Source organism: Lampetra fluviatilis, chromosome 27 (genome assembly GCF_964198595.1).
Source record: "Lampetra fluviatilis chromosome 27, kcLamFluv1.1, whole genome shotgun sequence".
Classification (NCBI taxonomy): Eukaryota; Metazoa; Chordata; class Hyperoartia; order Petromyzontiformes; family Petromyzontidae; genus Lampetra; species Lampetra fluviatilis.
Window position 1 is genome coordinate 11,059,502 of NC_136301.1, and position 24,015 is coordinate 11,083,516.

The 24,015-nt window shown below is 46.4% G+C and overlaps 1 protein-coding gene across 3 annotated transcripts; it reads right to left on the reverse strand.

The window, feature by feature from the left end:
• Positions 1–2,956: 2,956 nt before the first annotated feature.
• KMT5A (lysine methyltransferase 5A) lies at positions 2,957–18,455 on the reverse strand. 3 transcript variants are annotated; one of them, XR_013639367.1, is made up of 8 exons: positions 18,116–18,455; positions 16,258–16,432; positions 14,177–14,459; positions 13,409–13,499; positions 12,189–12,248; positions 11,274–11,464; positions 10,094–10,794; positions 2,957–10,003 (listed from the first exon to the last, which is right to left on the reverse strand). XR_013639367.1 is itself a non-coding variant. In XM_078869232.1 (7 exons), the coding sequence occupies exons 1-7, from the start codon at positions 18,425–18,427 to the stop codon at positions 10,548–10,550; spliced, it is 1,356 nt and encodes a 451-aa protein (XP_078725358.1). In that variant the 5' UTR covers positions 18,428–18,455; the 3' UTR covers positions 2,957–10,547. The 3 variants fall into 3 exon arrangements, 2 of the variants coding, with proteins under 2 accessions (XP_078725358.1, XP_078725357.1); XM_078869232.1 differs by having other exon boundaries at positions 2,957–10,794; positions 13,409–13,496; XM_078869231.1 differs by having other exon boundaries at positions 2,957–10,794.
• Positions 18,456–24,015: the final 5,560 nt, after the last annotated feature.

The following is a 24,015-nucleotide window of genomic DNA, read 5'->3' on the forward strand; positions in this document are numbered from 1 at the left end:
ACACAGCTCACCAACACCACACTTACCATCATTAGCAATGTTTTTGGAACGTTTTCCAACGACTATTAGTAAATAGCATTTTTTTCAGTAGTTACCCCAAGGAAACAGTATATATCTAATAGGAAATGAGTCCAAACGCACGTGGGGAAGCGTGAGACTCCACGCACACGCATGTTTTTCTTGTCAATCTGTATGTTGAACTTCTTTTGCACGGTACGTAGCCAACCGTGCTAATCTAAAACAACGTAGCATTATGATGTGCATCAGTGCGCTTAGCACGCGTAGGTGTTATAGCACGCGTGTTGTCATGTGTGTGCACGTTTGCACATTTCTGTGCGTAGACTTTAATGTGTACTCAAACCCCATAACGTGAAACTCGTTCAATAGTCTGCTATAAAAACAACGGTTGTATTAACAACTTCGTTTAACTCACAGTCGAGAAGTACGTCAATGGCGCCTGAGACACGCGGCGCCTGCTTTTTAAATCCTTTATATTAAGTTCGCGTGCTTGCTTGCTTGCGTGCTTGCTTGCTTGCTTAGGACCGTGCAAATCTTTCGGTCGTTTTTTAACCCACTTCCCGTGATCCAATCGAGCTGACATTTTCCACACAAACTCGTTGTGCCAGACAATTATTGTTCGTGAAAAAAAATTCCCAAAATTTTACACTTTTTAGGCAAAATTTTTTTATTTTACATATATTCAAATAGAACGCATTCATGGCTTTGGCTGAACGTCAGAGTGTAAGAGCTCAGAGCGTAACCCCTCCACAGGCCGTGGCGGAGTAGCGCAGTTGGTAGCGCCCTCGCTTCCCATGCCAAAGGTCGCGGGATCGATCCCCGCGTCCTCCACAGGCGAATATATTTTAAAATCCTTTATATTAAGTTCGCTTGCTTGCTTAGGACCGTGCAAATCTTTCGCTCGTTTTTTAACCAACTTCCCGTGATCCAATCGAGCTGACATTTTCCACACAGACTCGTTGTGTGTGACAATTAATTTTCGTGAAAAAAAAATCCTAAATTTTACACTGTTTAGGGAAAACAAATTAAATATTTAATTACCAATTGCTTAATGGTGGCAGACAATCATCTGACCCATAAGTGGCAGCCATCTCAAGCCAGAGGACGAGAGGACTCTAGCCGCCACGCATATAAAGGATTTATAGTGAAAAACTTTGTTTTTACGGGTTTACTTGTTAAATCCTTTATATTAAGTTCACTTGCTTGCTTGCGCACTTACGACCGTGCAAATCTTTCGGTCGTTTTTTAACCCACTTCCCGTGATCCAATCGAGCTGACATTTTGCACACAGACTCGTTGTGCGTGACAATTTATTTTCGTGAAAATTTTTTTTGAAAAATTTTCCACTTTAGGAAAAAAAAAATTTCAGATTTAATTTAAAATACCAATGTGATAAAAATGTAACTCTTACTCAAGAAAAACAGAAATGAATAATAAAATAAAACCGATGCCACGCATATAAAGTATTTATAGTGAAAAACTTTGTTTTTACGGGTTCATTTTTGTGCTAGTCGATTCCACAGTTTAGAGACCATGGCGTTTTTGACCTACACAAATATATATAAATAATAAGGCGTCCATACAAAATGTAAATTGCTTTCAAGTAGCGAATTAATTGATGCCGATTTTGACAAGGCATACATTGTCATCGGATCTGAGTGTGTGCAAAATGTGGAATTGATTGGACAACGGGAAGGACGAAATTTAGATTACAAGATTTGACCACGACAAAGAGGAATCAGGTGAAGTAAAACTCGTTGAAAAAGAGTTCCGTAGCTCGTCGGATTGTTTAAGGATAAATATGATTCTGCTTATACTCTTTGGTTCTTTCGGTAAAGTCACGTAGGTAGAAAAAATAAATACATTTCATATCACGACGTTTCGATCAACACAAGCACTCACTGTATTTCTTCCTGGCTCAGCAGTTCCACTGCTGGATATTTTGTTCCGCCTGAGGACGACCGCTTGTGTTGCGATCGAAACGTCGTGATATATAATTTTTATTTTATTTTTCTACCTATGTGACTTTACCGAAAGAACCAAAGAGTATGGATTCCTGCAGTCACGAAAGCTTCAAATCAAGATTATTCTTCCACGTGAACCGCTCTGGCTGGATGTAATTCGAAGGCAACGGTGCAACCCTGCAATTCCTTGCTTATGGCACTGCTTGCAAAAAGGCCTCAACGACAAAAAGCCCGATAGTTCCTCTCGACTATAGAGGGTCTTTGGCCAGGCGTTTTAGTATATGTGGGGGTACACTTTACCCCACCACACGTGACTTGCCGATCGACTGCGGTTTACCCATTGAGTTAGACTGCTGGGTGAAATGATGGGTGGACAGAGGCGAGTGGGTGGGAGGGGATTTCATAAACTTGTACCATCGTTTCAACCATCGCGCCACAAATCGAACCGGTGACCTCTGGGTTGCAAGTCCAGTGTGCTAACCGTCATACCACAGATGCTTCAAGGCTAAATATTAATAAACTAATAAAACCACCCAGAGTTATCAGTGTGTTTAACAGTTATTCAAACAGGAAAATGGTAAATTGGGATTCAACTATGAAAAGGAGGCAAATTATCCCAGATATACTGTCGATAGCTTACAGCTCGTGTCGATCCACTACTGGATGAGGGCCTTTCAGCACTACGTCAATCATAGGGGTTTGTGACAATACTTCACCACGCTCGTCAATGTGCCGATTGAAGGGGCGGATGCCCTCAAACCGGTTCAGATATCCCTCACCCACTGCATGGTGTTAGTTGTGGCTAGGACTCGAACTCGGGTAGCTCGATTCATCCACAATGCACTATCCGCTGATCCCGTAATATCGGCATTTCCCCCCCCCCCAAACTAATAACTGGTGGCACAATCTGGGAAGGAAAGGGATAAAGAAATTCTCAAACAAAACTAACGAACAAAATCTCACCAGCCACTTAAAAATATAAAACACCACATTTATTATCAAACGTGAGGAAACAACACCCAGCTTCGTATCTCGATCCCATCTGGTCTCTTAAGCACAGGCAGACGGACAGACACGCGCTGTGATCATTTAGTTACAAGTTACTCAACCTCAGCAGGCAAATGTGGGCCAGAGCACCATTGAATACATGAGCAGAGCGGCCATAATGAAGCCACGACTCCCCACGGTTGTGACGATGCCGTCAGTGCAGGGGGTTTTTTGTCCCTAAATCCATTCCGCGCGTCACCAACAGCAGCAGGACAGCGCCACCGTTTTTCAGGCGTACCAAATCTTCCCCGTTCTAATGCAAAGTTACGGACTTCACGCGCGCCTTTTGCTTGCTAAACACATACGTGGCACAGAGCGCGTCCATTTAAATTCAGTTGTCGATCTCTGAACGTCATGTGGGGCACACGCAATGTGTGCACAAGGTTTAGAAGTTGAAATCAAGAGCTGGCGGCGGTGACGTGGCGTCGAGATAGCGCGTTCTGTCGCCTGTTGCATAGGTTCACAGTTGCAATCCAGCGGACGCCCTGATGATTATTATTGCGTGTGTAATAAAAAGAAATATATGCGCCGTCCGCTTCACAGTGCGCGTTGACTCCGTGACGTCATTCGCAAGTGTCGACCAGCCATTGTGTGCCGACGTCAGTCCAAATTTGCAACGACAAAATAAGACCGCAAATTACTCAATTAGGATTATACATAAGCAATCACCCCCCCTGCTGCAAAAACTTGGCAGGACCCTCCTGAACAAGAGTCGCGAGAGGCCTTCCTGGGTAAACAAGCGTGATACGAATAATAAAAGCTATGTACTGTGGGGCATGTACACACAATCTCTATTTTTTTTATCGGAATTCTCTACGTCACGTGGGACACAAGATCTCACGCACGCAACCTCGATCTCCACTTTGCATCCGCGGCACTCTACGTCACTTGGGATTTGTTCACCAATGATCACGCACGTGCAGCGTGTAACGTGGTGTAATGAGCGAAACGCGAAGGTTTGTTGTGAGTTTTGAAAATCCTGACACAGTTCAAGTCTAACCCCGACCTCTGACTTATCCCTGCCCCCACCACCAGTTGCGAAAGCAATTGACCGCACACTCGGGTAGCGAGTTCAACTGCTGGTCAGTGATCAAATCAAGGCACCACCATCATCATCGTCCCTTCGAAGGTCAATAAAATGCGTGGTACTACTTTGCAAAAAGTAACTGGTGGTCTGTCCTTTTAACAAACTCACCAAAAGCATGTGGAATTCCAAAGCATAAATTATCACCTCGTGTGTATATGTAGTACGTCGCATATCCGACGACCAATTAACCGCACACACCCAGTGCAGTGTTTTATTAGATGTTAAGATACCAGACCTCTTCACATGCAGTTATGTATATATATTCTTAATCTCGCATACATTCGCGTCCTGCTAAATAACAGCGAATTAATTTTCCACGTTTAAAATAGGTTGTTTTATTTTGTCACAGTAGCCTATTCGCGCACGGTGTAACTGTCGTTTCGTATGGATGTTCACATATAAGACACTTTCACATATTGGCCGATACCTCAATGCCCACGAATCAGAAATGCGAGGCTGTACTGCATCACGTAGACGAAATAGCATTAAGGAAACCCAGCTTTCAAGAACTAGCTTGCAATTGTTTTAAATGTCGCATCTATGTTGTAATAATACAAATTATTGATAAACAAGTATGTATGGGTGGACTTCTTTCGCACCGTACGTAGCCAACCGTGCAAATCGGAGGTGCGGAAGGACACTACATTAAAAAAAGCAGTTATAAGGAAATGAGTTTTCAATTTAGAAATTAGTTTTCAATGTAGGTAAAGCCAGTCCTGCATTTGCTTGGTCACACAAATGCTGGCAAAAGGGCCTCCACGAGAAAACACCAGAGAACCTCCTCTAGAAGGTGCTACATTTGCCTACTCTTCCACACTGGCCAGACTTCTTGGAAGAAATCGGAGTACTCACACTTTATCCCACCACATGACTATCTGATTGGCATGGTTGGCTACGCACGGTGCGAAAGAAGTTCAACATACAAAGATACCGTATAGCCTTAACGGACTGTTGGGGCAAGTGCTGTTCACGAGCACCTATGAAGGCGCACACGAGGGGTGGATGGCCAGCACCACGCTCGTCCGCCTTTGTCTCCCCAGTGACGTTTACACACCGCACTAGGTACTCATTTGACGCAAAGTCGACCTAGGGGAAGCCCAGAACTGGTTCAGATAATCGTCACTAGCAGTGGCCGTGAGCAGCAATCAAACTCGGGTCGCCAGGTTCTGAGCGTAGCGCGCGAACCGCTACCTCTTCCGCTCCCCATGCATACGTACAAATACATACATACATCTGTGGTGTACTCCTTTATATCACATGGTGGACAGAGGCAGTGGGGGGTCATTTCAGAAACGTACCCCATTGTTTCTGCCGCCGCGCCTGAAGATCGAACCAGTGACCTCTGAATTGCAAGTTAGCACACAAGCCATTACACCATGGCAGAATCCAACAAAACAATGCATTAAGTTGTTAACCAGGTAATGTGAAATACAAATAGGATTGCTAATATCCATTTTTGTACATTGATAGCATTGATAATGCCAAAACTTGATTATCGGTTTACCAACCATCACCAACCCACTGATCATTGTGAAGTATGGTCAAACAAGCCCCAAGAGGACCGACACGAGGTGGGGGTAAGGCCTTTATCCAGCAGTGGATTGAGGGGAAGTTGTTTCACATTTATTATGTAATCGGGATGAGTTATGGATAGAACATTGTGGAAATCCGATTTGTTCCATTTTAAAATGTCGGATTCTTTAGAATTTCCACGTAATTGTTTAGCACAGAAGTGACGTAACATAGGAAACGTCATACTCTCGAAGCCGAATATTGGTTTCGGATAATACATTTCATATCACGGTTGGATGTCTTATTAATAAGACAAAAGAGAGCATACAGTCAACCAAGCGCTTGGGAACTGACAGCGGGGACCCAAAGTTCACCCGACAATCACCTCCAATGTTAACTGAAGGCTAAAGCGTATTCAATCATCCGATCATCATAAACTTTTGGAATCTATAATCGATTCTGTAACATTGAATTAAAACACGTTAACAACCCTAATGAAAAAAAAGCTGTCGTGCTGAACACTTAACGCTTTAAAATACGTCTCAAAATAAAATACGCCCTTTTCCCACATCGGTCTCTCCACGTAACAAAAACAACTTTTACACAACCCATCGGCCACACGGCCTTCCGGGAGTGCATCGTATCAGCAGCATTGGTTCAATACAAGCAAACTCTGGGCCGGTTTCAACATTGCAATATCTCATCAGCAGTAAGGCTTGCTGGAACCAACGCTGGTAAACTGCCAAATGTTCAGTCGCAAACACTACCAGAGTTTGCTTGGAATGAACCAACGCTACTGATCTAATGGATGCCGTGCAACCGGTCGGGTTGTTTACGAAACACGTTTATTTGTTTACGTTAAGAGCAATATATGAGAAAGTTAGGGTAATTTTAGTAATTCATTATCTCCACGACGCTGAAAGAGTATTATATATAATCAAAGCACGTTTGGGAAGTTAAATCTTCATTTAGATAAAACGAACTTCCTGGCAAGTGTCGTGGGTGCACCGATGGTCTGGACTCACACGTACGACCAAAACCACGCATCATTATCAAATATTATAACTACCAAGACTCATATGATAAAAGATGCAGCCCTAAAAGTACTTGCTCACAACACTGCTGGCAGGAGCCATCGCGAGAGGGAGCTCCGCCGACCCTACACATTGCCAGACGTCTTCGAAGAGATCACTGTACCCACAATTTACCCCACCACACAGGACACCTACTGGTTGACTGTGGTGTACCCACTTATACTACTTGGCGGACAGCAAAGATACGGTTGGGGGGGATTTATTTAGAATACTTTCACAATTATTTCAACTGCTGCACCGGGAGATCAAATCAAACCATCCGCCTCTGGATTGCAAGTCTGTTGTGTCAACCATTTAGACCGCGGCAGCACGATAGTGACATCGCATGCATTCATAAACTGTCAATGGGCAGAGTGGTGGTGGTGTAGCGCACCGCACCACCAACCTGGGCACCTGGGTTTAGATTCACAATCACAGCGACCATTGGCGGCGAGTTAGTTTAATTCGCGGTTCTGTCCTCACCAACCCCCTTTACTAACTGCACGGACCAGCATGGAGAGATATGACCAAATTACCACTTTGAATTATGCGGAATAGCAACGCTTTCATCCAGCAGTGGATTGACAGAGGGCTGCACTCTTATACGTTTGTCTGAAGAGAATTCCCCTTACCCTTGCAGCCACCAGAGGTATTACTTAAAAACATACAAATCATTTCAATCTTAGCAACGAGTAGAACCTATTACAATTATATATTCACCCTCCATCCCCCATCTTTGCGTTGAGATTCATTCCTGGAAATCTTATTATTTTGGCCATTGTGGAAAACCTAGTGCCTCGAGTAGCTGCAGGATTTAAAACCATTGCTGCATCATTCACACGTGATCGCAAGCTTTACAAATCGCAACAATAACGCGGTGGCTTCAAAAACGCAAAATCCCATAACTTATCACAGAGTTCAGGTAGTTGTTCCTGGAACGTTAGCAAACACAGCCACTTTCCACCAACACGTCCGAGCAGAGCCTGGATCAGGTTATTTTCCACTGGCTGTTTCCCCAAAGCCGAGCTGGAAACCAAACCGTGGATATCCGTCAAGACAACTACATCTGGCTGTAGCCAAGCAGGACCAGGGGCTCATGCCGCGTTCGTTGCGTGCAACAGACGCGTCATAAACCCGCACGCACCTCGACTCCTTCACTGCGTGTGGCGTCATCGACACAGATAATATTTTATGCAATGGGGGGGGGGGGGGGGAACCAGTCACACCAGCCGGGCTGGCTCGATACAAGTCCGGCGTGGCTCGGATCGTGCAGTGGAAAAATACCTTGTGTCGGCATAAATGTACGTTCAAGCAAATGAGGCGATAAGCAAAACTACCGATTCCACTCCCCTTGGGAGTTCCGAGAAAAAGCACCTTCCCACCCCCTGCAGCCCCAAACCCCCCTTTGCTTGAAGGGGTTGTGAGAGTGGGGGCAAAGGGGTATATAGTCAACTCCCTACCCCCCAGCCATATGCAAGACAATTTTTGGACCTTATACTTGGAAACCACGTTTCCTCAAGACACAAGCTGCCGCCATCCAGCTACGGAGTTTCCGTGCCCGTTCTTGTCAAATCGAGCTGGGCTGCCACTTTGGACCTGGGTACAAATCGTCAGTATCAATATCGCTTCATGGGCTGCCCCGAATTCCCAAAAGCTCAGAAACAAGGCTGTTGGGGTCCGAGCAAAAATGCATCCCCAATTCACACGATAACGCCTTCAAAACGTGTAAATTCTAGGAAATGTCACTTTTAAGATTGCAATTTTCTCCGCAATTGTACATCCATTGTGCTAAATGGCATGTAATAAAACGAAGAATTCCATTGGGGATTACTCGCAGAGCATCCCTTCGTGTTGAGAACGACCTCCGAGATCCCTTCAAGCGACATCTGGTCCACGCAGAGTACACAAATACCTTCGTTATAGCCATACAAACTGTTGTAACGAGCGCTGCTAGCGAGCACCTATTAAGGATTGTATGGCACTTGAGGCGGTATGGCTAAAGACACACCCAGCCACCTTTGTTTCCCCAGTGGTCCACACCAGACAGCACTTTCCCCACCCACTCCGTAGACGAATGCATGATACGCCTGACAGTGAAACTGATACAATAAGAATATTTATTTAGACTGGAGGAATCTAATGAGCTATGAAGCTTTATTCACAGATGTCCAGTAATGTGTATATATTAATGAGTGCCGGACGAAATTTCACGTAGCGATTTGTTGCAAACATTGGTGACCGATCAGTGACCATCTATGCTACAATTTTTCGTAACCAACTTGCGTCGACTTGAGTTTGGCCGTCCGTGCAACCCGGGCATCATCGCGTATATTAAACAATATTGCGTCGCAATCCTCAAGTGACCCAAAGGCTTGGGAGGAGGTCATAGAATCGCACAACCGTGCCCGCCACTCACAGCTGAGCACATCTGTTAAGACACATCCGAGTATGATGGGGTCAACGTGTGCAGGTGCGGCCTAGTGGAGTGGTGGCGCAGTGATTAGCATGCCGTGATCCCAACCTGGAGACCCAAGTCCGAATCCTGCTCACAGCTAACATGTATGTTGAACATCTTTCACACCATACACGAGACCTTGCTAATCAAAGGTCAGTGACGAACATCTAAACCGGTCGTGGGACTCCCCTAGATCGACTCAGCCTTTGTACGATTGCCTTGTGCAATGTGTAAAGATCAGCACCGAGGAGACAAAGGTGGCAGAGTGGTGTTAGCAACCCACCCCCTAGTGTGCTGTTGGCCTTAATAGGTGTTCGCAAATAGCACTTGCCCCAACAGTCTGCTAAGGCAAAATGGGAGATCTTGGTCTTCATGGCATAGTGTGGACAGGTGGTAGCATCTGCCAGTCATCTCAGTCAACCCCGACATCACCTCCTGCCAGCAAGTTTTCGACACTACACGTGATAGCCTCAATGTGCACATAGCATGGCACAAGCACCGTGGAGATGTCACCGTCCTTTCGTGAAGAATGGCATCTGTTGCTGCTGTTGCGACGTACACATGTGATGTGTAGTTGACTGTATCTTGCCAACAATGCATATGCGACCGTGGTGTGCAGTGTGTTACGTTCAACAGCAAGTTGTAATGTTTAAAATGTAAATTCATTGTGCGTTTAATATTCACAGAAACGTACACTTACACTCAATCATCCATTCACTGGCCTCGCCCACGAACCCACCCTTCCACTCACCTGCTAGTCCATGAGACAAGGGTGAGCATGAATTGCCCTCACTTGTGGCCACTCCCATTTACCCTATTGCTCCCTTGCTCACTTCAACAGATTTACCTGCTCACTCTCACTTACCCCGCTACTTACTGACCCACTCACTCATCCACCAACTCACTAATCCATCTACCCACCGACCCATTCAGTTACCTACTCAACCACACAACCCACTCATCCGCCCCTTTCACACTGACCCATTCACTTATCCACCCACTGTTACCCAGTCACCTGTCCAATCAACTACCCACTCTCCCCCTGCCCCTGCTAGCTCTTGAGTCAAGGGTGAGCCCTGAGGTTGTGGGATCAAACCCACGACCTGTATACAAGGCGCTGACTCACCACTGACTCACCCGTTCACTCTCCCTCGAATCCACCCACCAACCCACTAACTTCCCGCCGCTAGCTCTTCAACCAGGGGCGAGCGTTGCACACTCACTCGCCAGTCACTCACGCGCTCACTCTCCCCCTCCTACCCCCCCACCACTAGCTCTTTAACCACAGGTGAGCACTGAGCATTCACTCACCTGCTCACTCATCCGTCCACAAACCCTGTCACTCACTCACCCGTTCACTCTTCCCCTCCCATCCACCCCCCCCCCCCCCGCTAGCTCTTAAGCCAGGGGTGAGCGTTGAGCGCCTCGCGGCTGCGATCGCCGTAGTCGTACATGAGCTCCTCGCCCAGGCCGATGTTCCGCGACGCCACCAGGATGAGGCGGGGCACGCCGCCGCGACCCCTCTCCGGGCTGCCCCCCTCCCCGCAGCAAACCAGGTGTAGCTTGGTCCTGCAGTTACCCATCTTGCTGTGGTTCAAGAGGCGGCCCAGGCGGCCAGACTCGGCTGTGGCGTCGACACTAACGACGACAACGACAAGTTACAAACAATAATGACGAGCTTTGCATTCCTACGGCACTTGCATAAATGCCTTACGCCACATCTCATCTCAAAACTATGAACTATTTTTATTTCACCCGGTAAGGTCCACTGAGCTATATAGCTTTTTCAGAAGCGACCTGGCCACATGTGATAGCTCAACAAAGTGGCTTATGATCGTGTGGAAATTTATAACAGCCAAATACTCTAAACGCATGTGGATTCTAAATGTGGAGGGAAAAACTGGAGGAGCTGGAGAAAACTCCTCACGACCACAGGTAAAGAAACATGCAAACTCCAAATATACAGGTATCGTCAGGGTAGGAATAGAACCCACAATCTCCTGTATACCAGGCGAGGTATTTAACATCTCGTAACATCTCGCCAGCGCGGCGAGATGTTGAACAATCAAAGGGCACGCCCCAAGCGATAACTGGCACCCCACGCACTCCGCACTCACCAGTAGGTCTTGTTGAGGTAGCAGAAGTAATACATGTAGCAGCCCTTATCGGGGTCCCGGGCATAGTTCACTTCGCGCGTCTTTGCTTCAGTCAGTCCGATGAGTTCCCCCGAGTACTCGACCACAAAGTCTCCCCGTCCAAACGAGCGGGTGGCGAACACGCCACGGCCCTTACCCAGCACCTCCCGCACCTGATCACGCACACAGAGACAAACAACCATTTTACACTGGCACCATCGCAGCAGAGCCAGCGGGGTGGGAAGGGGGGTAAAGCGGGGCCCCCCTCACAGTACGGGTGGTTTTCCATTGGCCATTTAGAGCCGGAACCAAACTGTGATTCACTGACTTCATCTGAATCTGCTTAGGGGCCATGCAGCGCCAGAGCTCGGGGCTATCTATGCATTAATTGCGAGTGACGTCAGTTAGTTTTCCACAAAGATGCAGCGATGCTTGTCATATTCAGAAGGGTCTGCAATCGTTCGCCGCGTTTTATCAATGGAAAAATAAAAACAAGATTCCCCCAAAGACAAAGATCCCCCATACAGCCTTAAGAGACTTTTGGGGCAAGTGCTGAAAGCCTGCATGACCCGCAAGGGGGTGGGTGGCCAGCACCATGCCCAGCAGCCTGTGTCCCGAGTGGCGATGTGTACACATTACACCAGGTACTCATTGGAGGTCGAGTCAACCGAGGGGAGGCCCAGGACTCGTTCAGATATTTGTTCACTGGTGTAGGCTGTGAGCGGTAATCGAACTTGGGTCGCCAGGTTCGTAGCACAGCCTCAAAAACGACACTACCGCTCCCCACCCAAACAGACACACAGATGCACGTATACACAAGCATGCACAAACAATGACAAAGATTCCCAATTTAGCCATCGGGGCTGTTGGAACAAGTACTCTTAAGTTAGCACGCACCTCCAGGCCTTCCTCTTTTCCACACAGAATCGCGTCGTCAATTTTAATTTGCTCCTCCGTCTGTGAAATGACAAACGCAATTAAATGATTGATGCAGATCAAACGAGGACAATACAAACGAGACAGAGCTTAAGGGATTGACAATGCAAACTAGATTAAAGAAATGGAAGAAAATGGTAAAAACAAAACAATTTATATGTATGAGGCAGAATAGATGTGGCAGGCGATACAAGAAAACAAATGAAACAATACAAATGAGACAGCACAAGAGACAGCAAATACGGACAATACAAATGAGAGAGGAAACGAACACACGAGACCGATAACACAAAATATACCATCCCATCTTGTGTCAAAAGTAAAGCGGTCAACGTTCAAGAGCCATGCACTTGGTTTAAAAGTAATATATGAACCACACCTGACCCATGATCCATATCGATTTATTATGCCCATTACCCACGAAGGACTTGCCTAGTCTCCAAACTATTTTTCAGGAGGATCCTGCCAAGTTTTTTGCAGCAGGTGGCAATGGTTGATATATTATTTGGGTCTTTCGGAAAAGCCACGTAGATAGAAAAATAATAATAATAAATATCACTTGTGAAAAGAATATGAATTCCTGCAGTCACGAATCCTTTAAGTCAATGGTTGATATGTATAATCAAAATAGATTTGCAAGTTTATGAAACATTTTTTTTATAATTTTGACGATGAGGCTGGCACACAATGATCCCACTTGTGAATGACGCCAGAGGAACTTGAACGTAACACTGCGCGTAGTATATTTATGGTTAATACACCCGCAGTAGTAACTGGCCGCTAGATTCGAACCGTGAACCTCAGTAACAAGTGGCGAACGCACAACAGCTGGGACACGTTACCACCCCAATGACAAATGCAGGAAAAAAAGTGTTCATGGTGAAGACATTGCACCTCCGATTAGCACAGTTGGCTATTTATGGTCTGAAAGAAGTTGAACATATATATAGACAAATACATTACTAATTTATTGAATGATACGTTACACACAAACTAAGAGACAGGCTCAAACACAGACCCAGAGTAACAGAGACCCACAGGCTCAAATTCACTGGGACTCACATACATCACCAAAGATACCTACAGACTAGGGAGGAGAACCAAACTTTTCGTGATCTACTGATTCACACATCTCCAGAGACTCACACAGAGCTATATAGGGAGGAGAGAGAGAAAGGCACCTGCAGCTGGGACTTGCACCGTCGTAGGCTTCGCCGGACGGGAAAGTAGTCTGTGACCTTGCGATTGTGAGCGAGCACAGCGTCCTGCCTGCTTGCACACACCAACACGCATGTGCATTAACGAAATGTGTAAATTGTGTGGGTGTGCACGTGGGAAGCAGTGGCGTAGTAAGCCGGTGGGTTTCTGCTGAAGTCTGTGGGGCTCTGCAGAAGTCTGTGGGAGCTTTGCAGGAGTCTGCGGGGGCTCTGCAGAAGTCTGTGGGAGCTTTGCAGGAGTCTGCGGGGGCTCTGCAGGAGTCTGTAGGGGCTCTGCAGGAGTCTGTGGGAGCTATGCAGGAGTCTGCGGGGGCTCTGCAGGAGTCTGTAGGGGCTCTGCAGAAGTCTTTGGGGGCTCTGCAGGAGTCTGCGAGGGCTCTGCAGAAGTCTGTGGGGCCTCTCTGGTGGCGTGGGGATCTCTATTTGGTGTGTACGTTTCAATCTTCTCAGACAGTAAACTGATGACACTTCCTTCTGTCCCGTCACATCTTGGAAACCCTACTAACACTGATTAAGTTATACATTCTGATTAAATCAATACCTCTTTCAAGATATCAGGCCAGCATGGAAGAGTAGACCAAATAGCCTCATTCAAGTGGTTCTCTAGAGCACCCTCTAGTGGAGGGCCATCTTTCATCAGTGGTGCGAGCAAGCAATTGCAGGGCTGAACCTTTACCTTTTACGTTGTAAATTATCACAGGTCTCAGGGCAGCACCCCGGGGGCCCCCTTACCTCTTCGCCCTGTTTCTCCGCCTCCCTCCCACGTTATTCCGCGGGAGAGAGTTCCCTGCTGCTGCGGTAGCAAGCGGCGACGTCATCGTTGGCGAGCCAATAGTAGCTGTAGCAGCAGCGGCTGGCGACCCCACCGTCGTGTAAGACCGGATAGTGAAGGGCAGGCCATTTCCCACTGGCGAAGAAGGCGACTTGACGGCGGTGGCGGAAGCGGAGGCCTGGGGTGACCGCAGTGCGGAGGAAACAAGCAGCGGCGCAGTCCGTGGCTTGCCGCTGCCCTTACCTGCACGGGTACGACACGAAGACAAAACATCCCCCGTATCATCTTTAAACAGACTGTCGGGGCAAGTGATGTTGGCGAACACCTATTAATGCCGGCATGGCACATGAAGTGTAGGCAATGACATGCCCAGCTGGATGCCTTTGTCTCCGTGATGCCGATGTGGTGAGAGAGTGACAGTGGCGAGATGTTAACTACCTCAACTGGTATACAGGAAAGTATGGGTTCGATCCTGAATATTGTATATTTGGAGTTTGCATGTTCTCCCCATGGTCATCTGGATTGTTCTCTGGGTCCTCCTGGATTTTGCCTCCAGATTTAGAATGAAAATGCTTTCAGAGTATTTGGCTGCTATACAATTCCCAATAAGCCACTTCGGTGAGCTATCATTTGTGGCCAGGTCACTTTTTAAAAATAGCTATATAGCTCAGTGGGCCTTACTTGGTATAATAAAAAGTTTCAGTTTTGGTGTACACACACTGCGCCAGTTGCTCATTTGAGGCTGCCTAAGTGCGACACAATAACTGCCATAGGTATATATGCACTGACATGTGTTTTCCAGTTGTCCCTCCGACAGAAACTCTGGTTAAAACTTGACTTAAAGCTTTCGTGACTGCAGGAATTCATATTCTTTGGGTCTTTCGGTAAAGTCACGTAGATAGGTACAAATAAAATATTAAATATAAAATAAACAAAAAACTACGGCGTTTCGATCACAACACCAAGCGATCGTCATCAGGAGGGGGAAAGCTGCTGAATGCAGACTGTTTTATAGGTTTAAAATGGGTGTAAGTCCCTAGGGTCATGATCCTAGGACTACACCCATTTGAAACCTATAAAACAGTCTGCATTCAGCAGCTTTCCCCCTTGTTCCCCCTGATGACGATCACTTGTGTTGTGATCGAAACATCGTAGTTTTTTTATTTAAGTTATTATTTTTATTAATTTGTACCTATCTACGTGACTTTACCGAAAGACCCAAAGAATAAACTTTCTGGTGTTTAGCGAACTTGATGTACGCAACTTCTGTTTTGCTCATGTGTATCTTGATCCCAAATTTGCAACCCTCTGAATTAAGTTCTCCATCATTTGCTGTTGTGCATTTCCAATGGTTCTTACAATAACCGTATCATCAGCATAAAGGTTTAAAAAAAATTAATGTCATTGTAAATGCACCAATGGAAAGCGACCTCCTGACACCATATCGATTGTGGGAGTATTTTGTCATTTTGTCTCACCATACTTAACCAAGCTGGTCAGTGTGGGTTAATGAATGGGGGGGGTGGGGGGAGTCCCAGGACAAGGGTTCTGCACTCACCAGCCCCACTTTTCTGGCCCAAGTCGGTAGAATATAGGCCGACTAAAACACTTCCTTCTATGGGGGATTTAGCCAGTTTCCTTTACATTCGTAATACATTAATATTTCCAAACACACTCACTGGTTCATATCCGTATTTTTGTCTGTCCATTCTACGGTTCTTAAGATCACAATCCACTGGAGGAAATTTGAGGACAATTATCACTGGCAATGCCAAAGAATTTCTTATTGTCACTGCCAAAACATTAACCTACCCTATTGCAGCTCCCCGCAGTGGGCACCTGGGATGGCAATTTCCAATCAGATCACAGAGGTCATGTGACTCAATTCTTAAATAAAGAAATTCACAGGTGAAACACGTCTCGGAGAACATCCACCGACAAAGATGGAGCGATGAAATCAGTTAATGTACTGGGAGCTGGGTGGATTGTTACATCCAGCAATGTATACACCAAGGTTGACAATGACAATCAAGGTCCTGACCACTGTGCGGACGGGTCCCTCTCCTTGGAGCTCCTCCCATCTTAACGGGCGACACATGGGACACGGGAGAAACGACTGCCGCTCCTCCTCCAGCCACGTTCCCCTCCTCCTGAAGCGGAGAGCGCTGGTGCGAGGTGCGGGACGACGGGCACCAGCAGGGCAATCGCTCGTTTTCCTTGTACCAGTGAAGGGGAAGAGGTGGAGGGGGCAGATAGAGACTCAGAATATTTGTGTATATACTGGTGGAATCTGATGAGCTACAAAACTAATTTTCACAGATGTGCAGTAGGGGCCGGTCAGAACGTTACAACAATACAAAAGCACGATAGGAGTGCAAAGTATAGGAAATGTAAACAAATCACTTTAAAAATGCATACAGATAAAGCAATGTTGTTTTTATCTTACCAGGAAAAAGGTCCCTTAAGCTATAAGCTTATTTTTAGCGACCTGGTCACAAATGATAGCTCAACAAAGTGGCTTATAATATGGAGATTTATAGCACATACTCGTGTGCAAGCGCACGAGCAATGTTCAGCTTTGGTTTCATCTCATCAATTCACTTGGGATATGATTCATCATTACAATTCGATTCAAGAACTTATCTTTTTTTTTACCAATCCAAATGTAGTGGTCTCTAATGGATGCAAAAGCGACGCGAAACCAATAACATACAACTTATACGCACCGAAAAAAACCCAGATTCTGGTGCACTCGCAAAATTAGATGCACGTTTGTAATGGTACAGCCCTGCAATGTATTGCTCATGATACTGCTGGCAAACGGACCTCTGCAGACGGAGCGTAAGACCCTTCTAAAGAGTATATGGCCTACTTTTCCACGCTGGCCACAGGTTGGAAGAGGCGAGTGCTTATACTTTACCCCCTCACCCACAATCCGCTGATCGACTAAATGTGGGCATACCCATTTCAGAAACTCCCTGCACGCAAACTGATCTTATCGCTCAATCTCCACGGACGAGTCCTCTTCGGCTGCCAATCACCCGACTCGTCACAACTCACTTTTGTATCGTCAATATGTTGATAATTATAAAAAAACACAATTCACATACATGTCAGTCCACTACTGGATTAAGGTGTGCTCAGCCGTGTCGGTCAGTTTAACCATACTTCATCTCTCTGGCCAGTGGGGTTTGGTAAAGGGGGGGGGAAGAGGGTAGCAGGGCCGGTTCATATCAAGTTGACGATCGTGCGAGTGCGCCAATTGCGTTAACGATTATTACGGTACCATTTTCTCCGTAATATAAGACTCACGTTCTTCCCTGTACAGTATTATAATCCAGTACGGTAGGCATAAGTGGGCTATTAGATTTGCTTAACTTTGACATGAGCCCACACGTTTGAGAAGTGCCTTGTATGTTTTGTTAACTTTCCGAAACGCATTACAATGCAGAGAATATGGCAATTATGACTAGAGTATTGACGCGGACGGTTGCGATGGTTATTATTATGATGCTCATGACGGTGGCTATAATTATAATTCTAATGCTGCTGTGATGGCGATTACTAAAGATCGATTGTTTAGATGCCGCTGATGTCATCACAATACCGCTGCTTCCGTTGACGATGATTATGCTTCTAACTCAAGTACTGTACTCTGATGACTCCTTTACGGAAACCATACTGATGACGCTGCTGTTGACGAGGAGGATAACGCCGATGCTGCTCGTGCCGCTGGTAATGAATATGCGTTATAACGACTACCACAATGGGGATTGTTATAACCACACCACCACCGTTCCCCGAACGATTGAAGAAGCCAATTCATCCCCTCGCCATCATCCTCAAACTCAATTCTCTCGCCTCCAATCCCCTCCAACCGCCACCATCATCATCATCACCTGAGCCCGTCCGTGTGGTCGTCCCGGTCCCGGTACGACCGCCGAACTATTATCGCCTAGCGCCCCGCCGGCCAAAGCACGCCCTGCTGGGCAGCGCTCGCAGGCTTCGACACGGTTAGGCCTCTCCGGCAGCCGGGGAGCCGCGATGGGTGAACTTGGCGGCGGCGGCGGCGACGACGACGCGACGAGAGGAGGATCGACGGCGGTAGGTGTGGCCGCCGAGCCGCTGCGGTTCCCCCTGTCTCCTCTGTCTCGTCTGCTGCCGTTGTTCCTGCTGCTGCTGTTGCCATCACCTCGGCCATTGTCGCACATGTTCGAACGGCACGGCTACTGCCGCACTGCGCATGCGCGAGTATTGGCCACGCCTCATTTTATTCCACGCCCCCCTGGAAAAGTTGTCCACTGTCCTCCCCACGTGACCAGCAGCTCAGCCAATAGGCGGCCGCAATTTGTGTTTGAAACGGCAGCGTTTAACGGTTTCCCACCCTTAACGTCAACGCCCCCGTGGAACACGTGACATGCCGTTTGACCAATCGAGATCTTCTCATGAGACTATCGTTCAATAACGAATCAGATTGTTTAACAGGGTTACATCACGTAAATATATACACGTGTCGTTAAACCCGCCACCATCCGACACAGCCAATTAGAAAGGTTTATCACGTAAACAGAACATGCCAATTCGTTACAAGTACAGCACAGCAGTGTGTTGGAGAGCAAAGCCACAACATTTACAATGTGATATTATTTGGGTCTTTCGGTAAAATCACGTAGATAGGTTCAAGTCATAACTGCTGTAATGTTTCCATTTTTAACACTCCGATGCTCACCAGATTTTTTTAACCCCTCACACAACCTCCTCCACTCATTCCGCCTGCAACCGCTGGGGAGAGAGCTGAGGCGAGGAGCCCCGCTCTATCCACTGCTGGCCTAGACTACCTCTAGTACACCATCTCTATAGGACGCTCTATCCACTGCTGGCCTACACTACCACTAGTACACCAGGGACGTGCGGTCAGGGGAGGCAGAGCCTTACCTGTAATATTCCAATGAAAATAGATTGTTATGAAAAAAAATCTAATAAAATAAATATTAAGATTTTTCCACTGATCTGTGTTATAAATGTCATTTCTGTACGATTCCAATCATTTTTATAGTCAAAATCACCAAATAAGCGGAGCTCCGCTGCAAATACAGGAAGATACGAGAGGTGAGGCAGTGACGAGCTCAGCCTCTCCTCTGATTGCGCAACCCCTCAGTAACTGGATGGAGCGCGGGCATAAGCGCGTGCCTGTTACTATCTATGTATGTCACCAATGTAATGTTTGTAGACCCCTTAATTTAATGTCATCGCCTTCCATACTCCAGGTAACTTATTTCACGTATGTGTATAAAGATATTTAGGCTCGCTGGTCTTGTCATTAAAGTGCAATGAAAAAGCACCAGGGGAGGCAGCGATCACATCTGCCTCACTGAGGGGGACGTGTCTAACACGCCCCCCTCAGTGAGGCCACGCCCCCCTCAGTGAGGCCACGCCCCCTCAGTGAGGCCACTCTCCCCTCAGTGTGTGAATCTGGCTCTGACACGAGCAAGTGCCTCCCCAGCCATTGACTTCACCGCAAGTCACTGTAGTACACCACGCCTTAAGCTTTCTCTATGCACTGCTAGCCTAGACTACCTCTAGTACACCATGCCTATTGCATGTGCTAGCCACTCCTGGCCTATACTCCATCTCTATAGCTTTTGCTCTATCATGGCCTAGATTCCATCTCTATAGGATGCTCTATCCACTGCTGACCTAGACTCTTGTGCCCCGACCACTCCGTTGCATTTAGAGGCTTACCCCCCCCCCCCCCACCTTTCTCTCCGCCTTATGACGGCCGCTTGTGTTGCGATCGAAACGTCCTAGTTTTTTGTTTATTTTTTTATTAATTTGAACTATTTACGTGACTTTGCAGTCACGAAAGCTTTAAGTCAAGATTTACAATGTGAGTACAACGTTTCGCCAGTAATTACAACTAGCTTCATCAGGCAACAGCCAGATTTGTGGGAAAATCCTCCTGTTTCGTTCCTTAAATAGAGGGGTAGATGTGATTGGGGGTGGGATTATTGAATCCATATAAATGACGATGGGTATCCATTGCCTGTTGGGTTGTTTGTATGGTAATCAATTTACATGATGCATGTGCATTATGCAAGCATCACAAGACACAGCGTTTACCGAAAGAAAACGCACACTGATGCCTATCTGAATGTAGAGTCATACCATCACCCTGCACGAAAATTATCTCATCAAGACGCTCATACGTCAGGCTAAGAAAGTGTCAGATGGTGATAGTCCTAGAAGTGAAATTAAACATGTGTAGTGTCGTGAAATACGCAGTGCGCACTGTTAGCCGAGGGCAACCGAGAGCAAACAGGTACGCGTGTGCAACGTTAGGTTTGCACCGACAAACTGTCAGTAATTAAGGGGAGCAACCGGGTGCAACCGAGGACGAGCAGGTGCATGTGCTGCGACCGGAGGTTGCTGTCAAAGAGGTTGATTGATGGGCCAACTGGTGTCAGCCTTGCGAGAGCTAAAGAGACGCACGGGAGGTCTCGGATAATTAGTAGGGTGATATAAGGGTGTGTGCGTGAGTGGAGAGAGGAGTTGTTGCCGGGAACGAAGAGTGAAGACATCTCGCCGCTTTCGCTTCAGCCGTCAACGGAACCTGAACCTTCACACGTCGCCAGGCGCGTGTTGGCTGACCCCCCCGCCCGGGACAGACGGGTGAGCGGGTCTGAGGGAGCGTAGGCGAAGGGCATCGGTGGAGGTGTAGAGTTGCTGTGTGCGAAGACGCTGTGTGCGGAGTCGTGGAGTAAGAAGCTGCGTGCGGAGTAGCTGAGAGCAAAGCTGCTAAGTGCAGGCTAAGTGAGGTACAGAATAAATAGGAACGGGGAGCAGTTGAGTATACGTGACCGGACAGATAGTTACAGGTGTGCCTACAACTGGTGCAAGGATATGTGAATAAAGTGTAAGCAGGTAACCTGTTTCAAAGTGTCGGTGTGAATTATTTTTGAAGACACTACACATGTAAAGAAGTGCTGCAATTGAACGGTTACAATGATGCACAAATCAACAGGGCATTGAATGCCAAAACCAAATAAAATAACTGATAAACTATCCATATGCTTGGGAAAACAAAACAGATTTGGCACGGTACATAAAATACAGAAATCAATACCGAAGCCATCAACAGAATGTGTGTCCCGGATTAATTGCACGTGTGGCAAATGATCAGCACGAGAGTAAAAGACCAAATAAATATTAAATACCCCCAAATACAACTGTCGGCAGTGGCAGAACATGCGTGCCTACAAGGACACTCAATTAATTTTGATAAGTTCTGTGCAAAACTAGTTACTACTGGCTAAGACTAGAGAAATAAAAAAAAATGTAACCATCCGGATAGCTACAGACTTTGTGCTGATTGGAAGCGAATTATCAGGTAATACATTGTTTAAATGCATGCCTATACAGGTCACCATACTTCAATAGGGTTTACCGTTGAACTATTTTTATTTTAGTGCACACAATCGACAGGAGGTACAAGAACATTAAGCTTGCATAAAGCGCCTGCATAATGTACGTTGATTACCATACAAACAACCCAACCGGCAATGGATACCCATAGTCATTTATATGCATACATAACAGGACCCTGCGGGGTGGGCTGGTAGGAATAATACTTAGTACCGGTACAGGGATATCGACCGGGTATAGAGGAGTTAAAGAAAAAAATACTGTATTCTAGTGTAACGTTAATTAAAAGTGTTTGTTTTGACAAGAAACGCTGTGAGATTTAAAGACTCGTAGTCTTTCATTTCCAAACGATCACATCTGAGATTAATTGACCTTAGATGGGGAAACTCGAATGCATTTACTAGTATAAAGGTGAAATAAAATAGAGGGAATGAACGGCACCTTGGTGCATTTTATGTCGTCTACATAGAGTTGAATAAACGGGCGTTTGGCATATTCATATAACAGTACTACATTGAGCAGTGTTTGTTTGGCACTTCGAGTTTTTATTCGCGCGCACGACATGGATACCGAAAACAACCACGACTTTGAAGACCCCAATGGTTGCCTGGACGCCCACGTTGAAAAGATGCTTGCTGAAACAGAGACCGCATTTGCTGCTGGAACCCTTTACAAACTCGCAGTGAAAAGCGTCGTTTCCATGTACCCAGAACCAACCGCAGTTGGTGCTGCTATAACGGTAGCATCGCCACCAAACATGCAGCCAGCAGCTAAATAATCAAATATTGCAGCACAAGTAGAAATACTTGCGTGTGAATACGATGTAGTGAACACGACAGAGATGTGGTGAACACGGCAGAGATGTGGTGAACACGGCAGAGATGTGGTGAACACGGCAGAGATGTGGTGAACACGGCAGAGATGTGGTGAACACGGCAGAGATGTAGTGAACACGACAGAGATGTAGAGATAATAGTGAACACGACAGAGATATAGTGAACATGACAGAGATGTAGAGATGATAGTGAACACGGCAGAGATGTAGTGAACACAGCAGATGTAGTGAACACGGCAGAGATGTAGTGAACACACGGCAGAGATGTGGTGAACACGGCAGAGATGTGGTGAACACGGCAGAGATGTAGTGAACACGACAGAGATGTAGAGATGATAGTGAACACGACAGAGATATAGTGAACACGACAGATGTAGAGATGATAGTGAACACGACAGAGATGTAGTGAACACGACAGAGATGTAGAGATGATAGTGAACACGACAGAGATGTAGAGATGATAGTGAACACGGCAGAGATGTAGTGAACACAGCAGATGCAGTGAACACGACAGATGTAGTGAACACACGGTAGAACTATAAGCGAGTGAATAGCAGCAGCGACGAGGCCTCTCGCTGCCTCTGCTCTGCCGCTGCCGGGCTGCAGATTCAGCCGAGTCAGGTACCACTGCCAATATGCACAACAACAACAATAAACGTGCTGCGTTTCATCTCTGTGTTAATAAGCCTGCTGCACTAGGCCTCACGAAGCCTGCCGCACTAGGCCTCGTGCCGTGCTTTTCGTGCACAAATAAGGCGATTAAATGTATCTCGTCTCTGTGTTAATAAATGTTTCTTGTCTCTGTGTTATAAAAACGTGCTGCGTTTCAGTAAAATAATTGTTTTTAAATAAACGTGCTGCGTTTCATCTCTGTGTTAATAAGCCTGCCGCACTAGGCCTCACGAAGCCTGCCGCACTAGGCCTCGTGCCGTGCTTTTCGTGCACAAATAAGGCGATTAAATGTATCTCGTCTTTGTGTTAATAAATGTTTCTTGTCTCTGTGTTATAAAAACGTGCTGCGTTTCAGTAAAATAATTGTTTTTAAATAAACGTGCTGCGTTTCATCTCTGTGTTAATAAGCCTGCCGCACTAAGCCTCACGAAGCCTGCCGCACTAGGCCTCGTGCCGTGCTTTTCGTGCACAAATAAGGCGATTAAATGTATCTCGTCTCTGTGTTAATAATTGTTTCTTGTCTCTGTGTTAAAAAAACGTGCTGCGTTTCAGTAAAATAATTGTTTTTAAATAAACGTGCTGCGTTTCATCTCTGTGTTAATAAGCCTGCCGCACTAGGCCTCACGAAGCCTGCCGCACTAGGCCTCGTGCCGTGCTTTTCGTGCACAAATAAGGCGATTAAATGTATCTCGTCTCTGTGTTAATAAACGTTTCTTGTCTCTGTGTTATAAAAACGTGCTGCGTTTCAGTAAAATAATTGTTTTTAAATAAACGTGCTGCGTTTCATCTCTGTGTTAATAAGCCTGCCGCACTAGGCCTCACGAAGCCTGCCGCACTAGGCCTCGTGCCGTGCTTTTCGTGCACAAATAA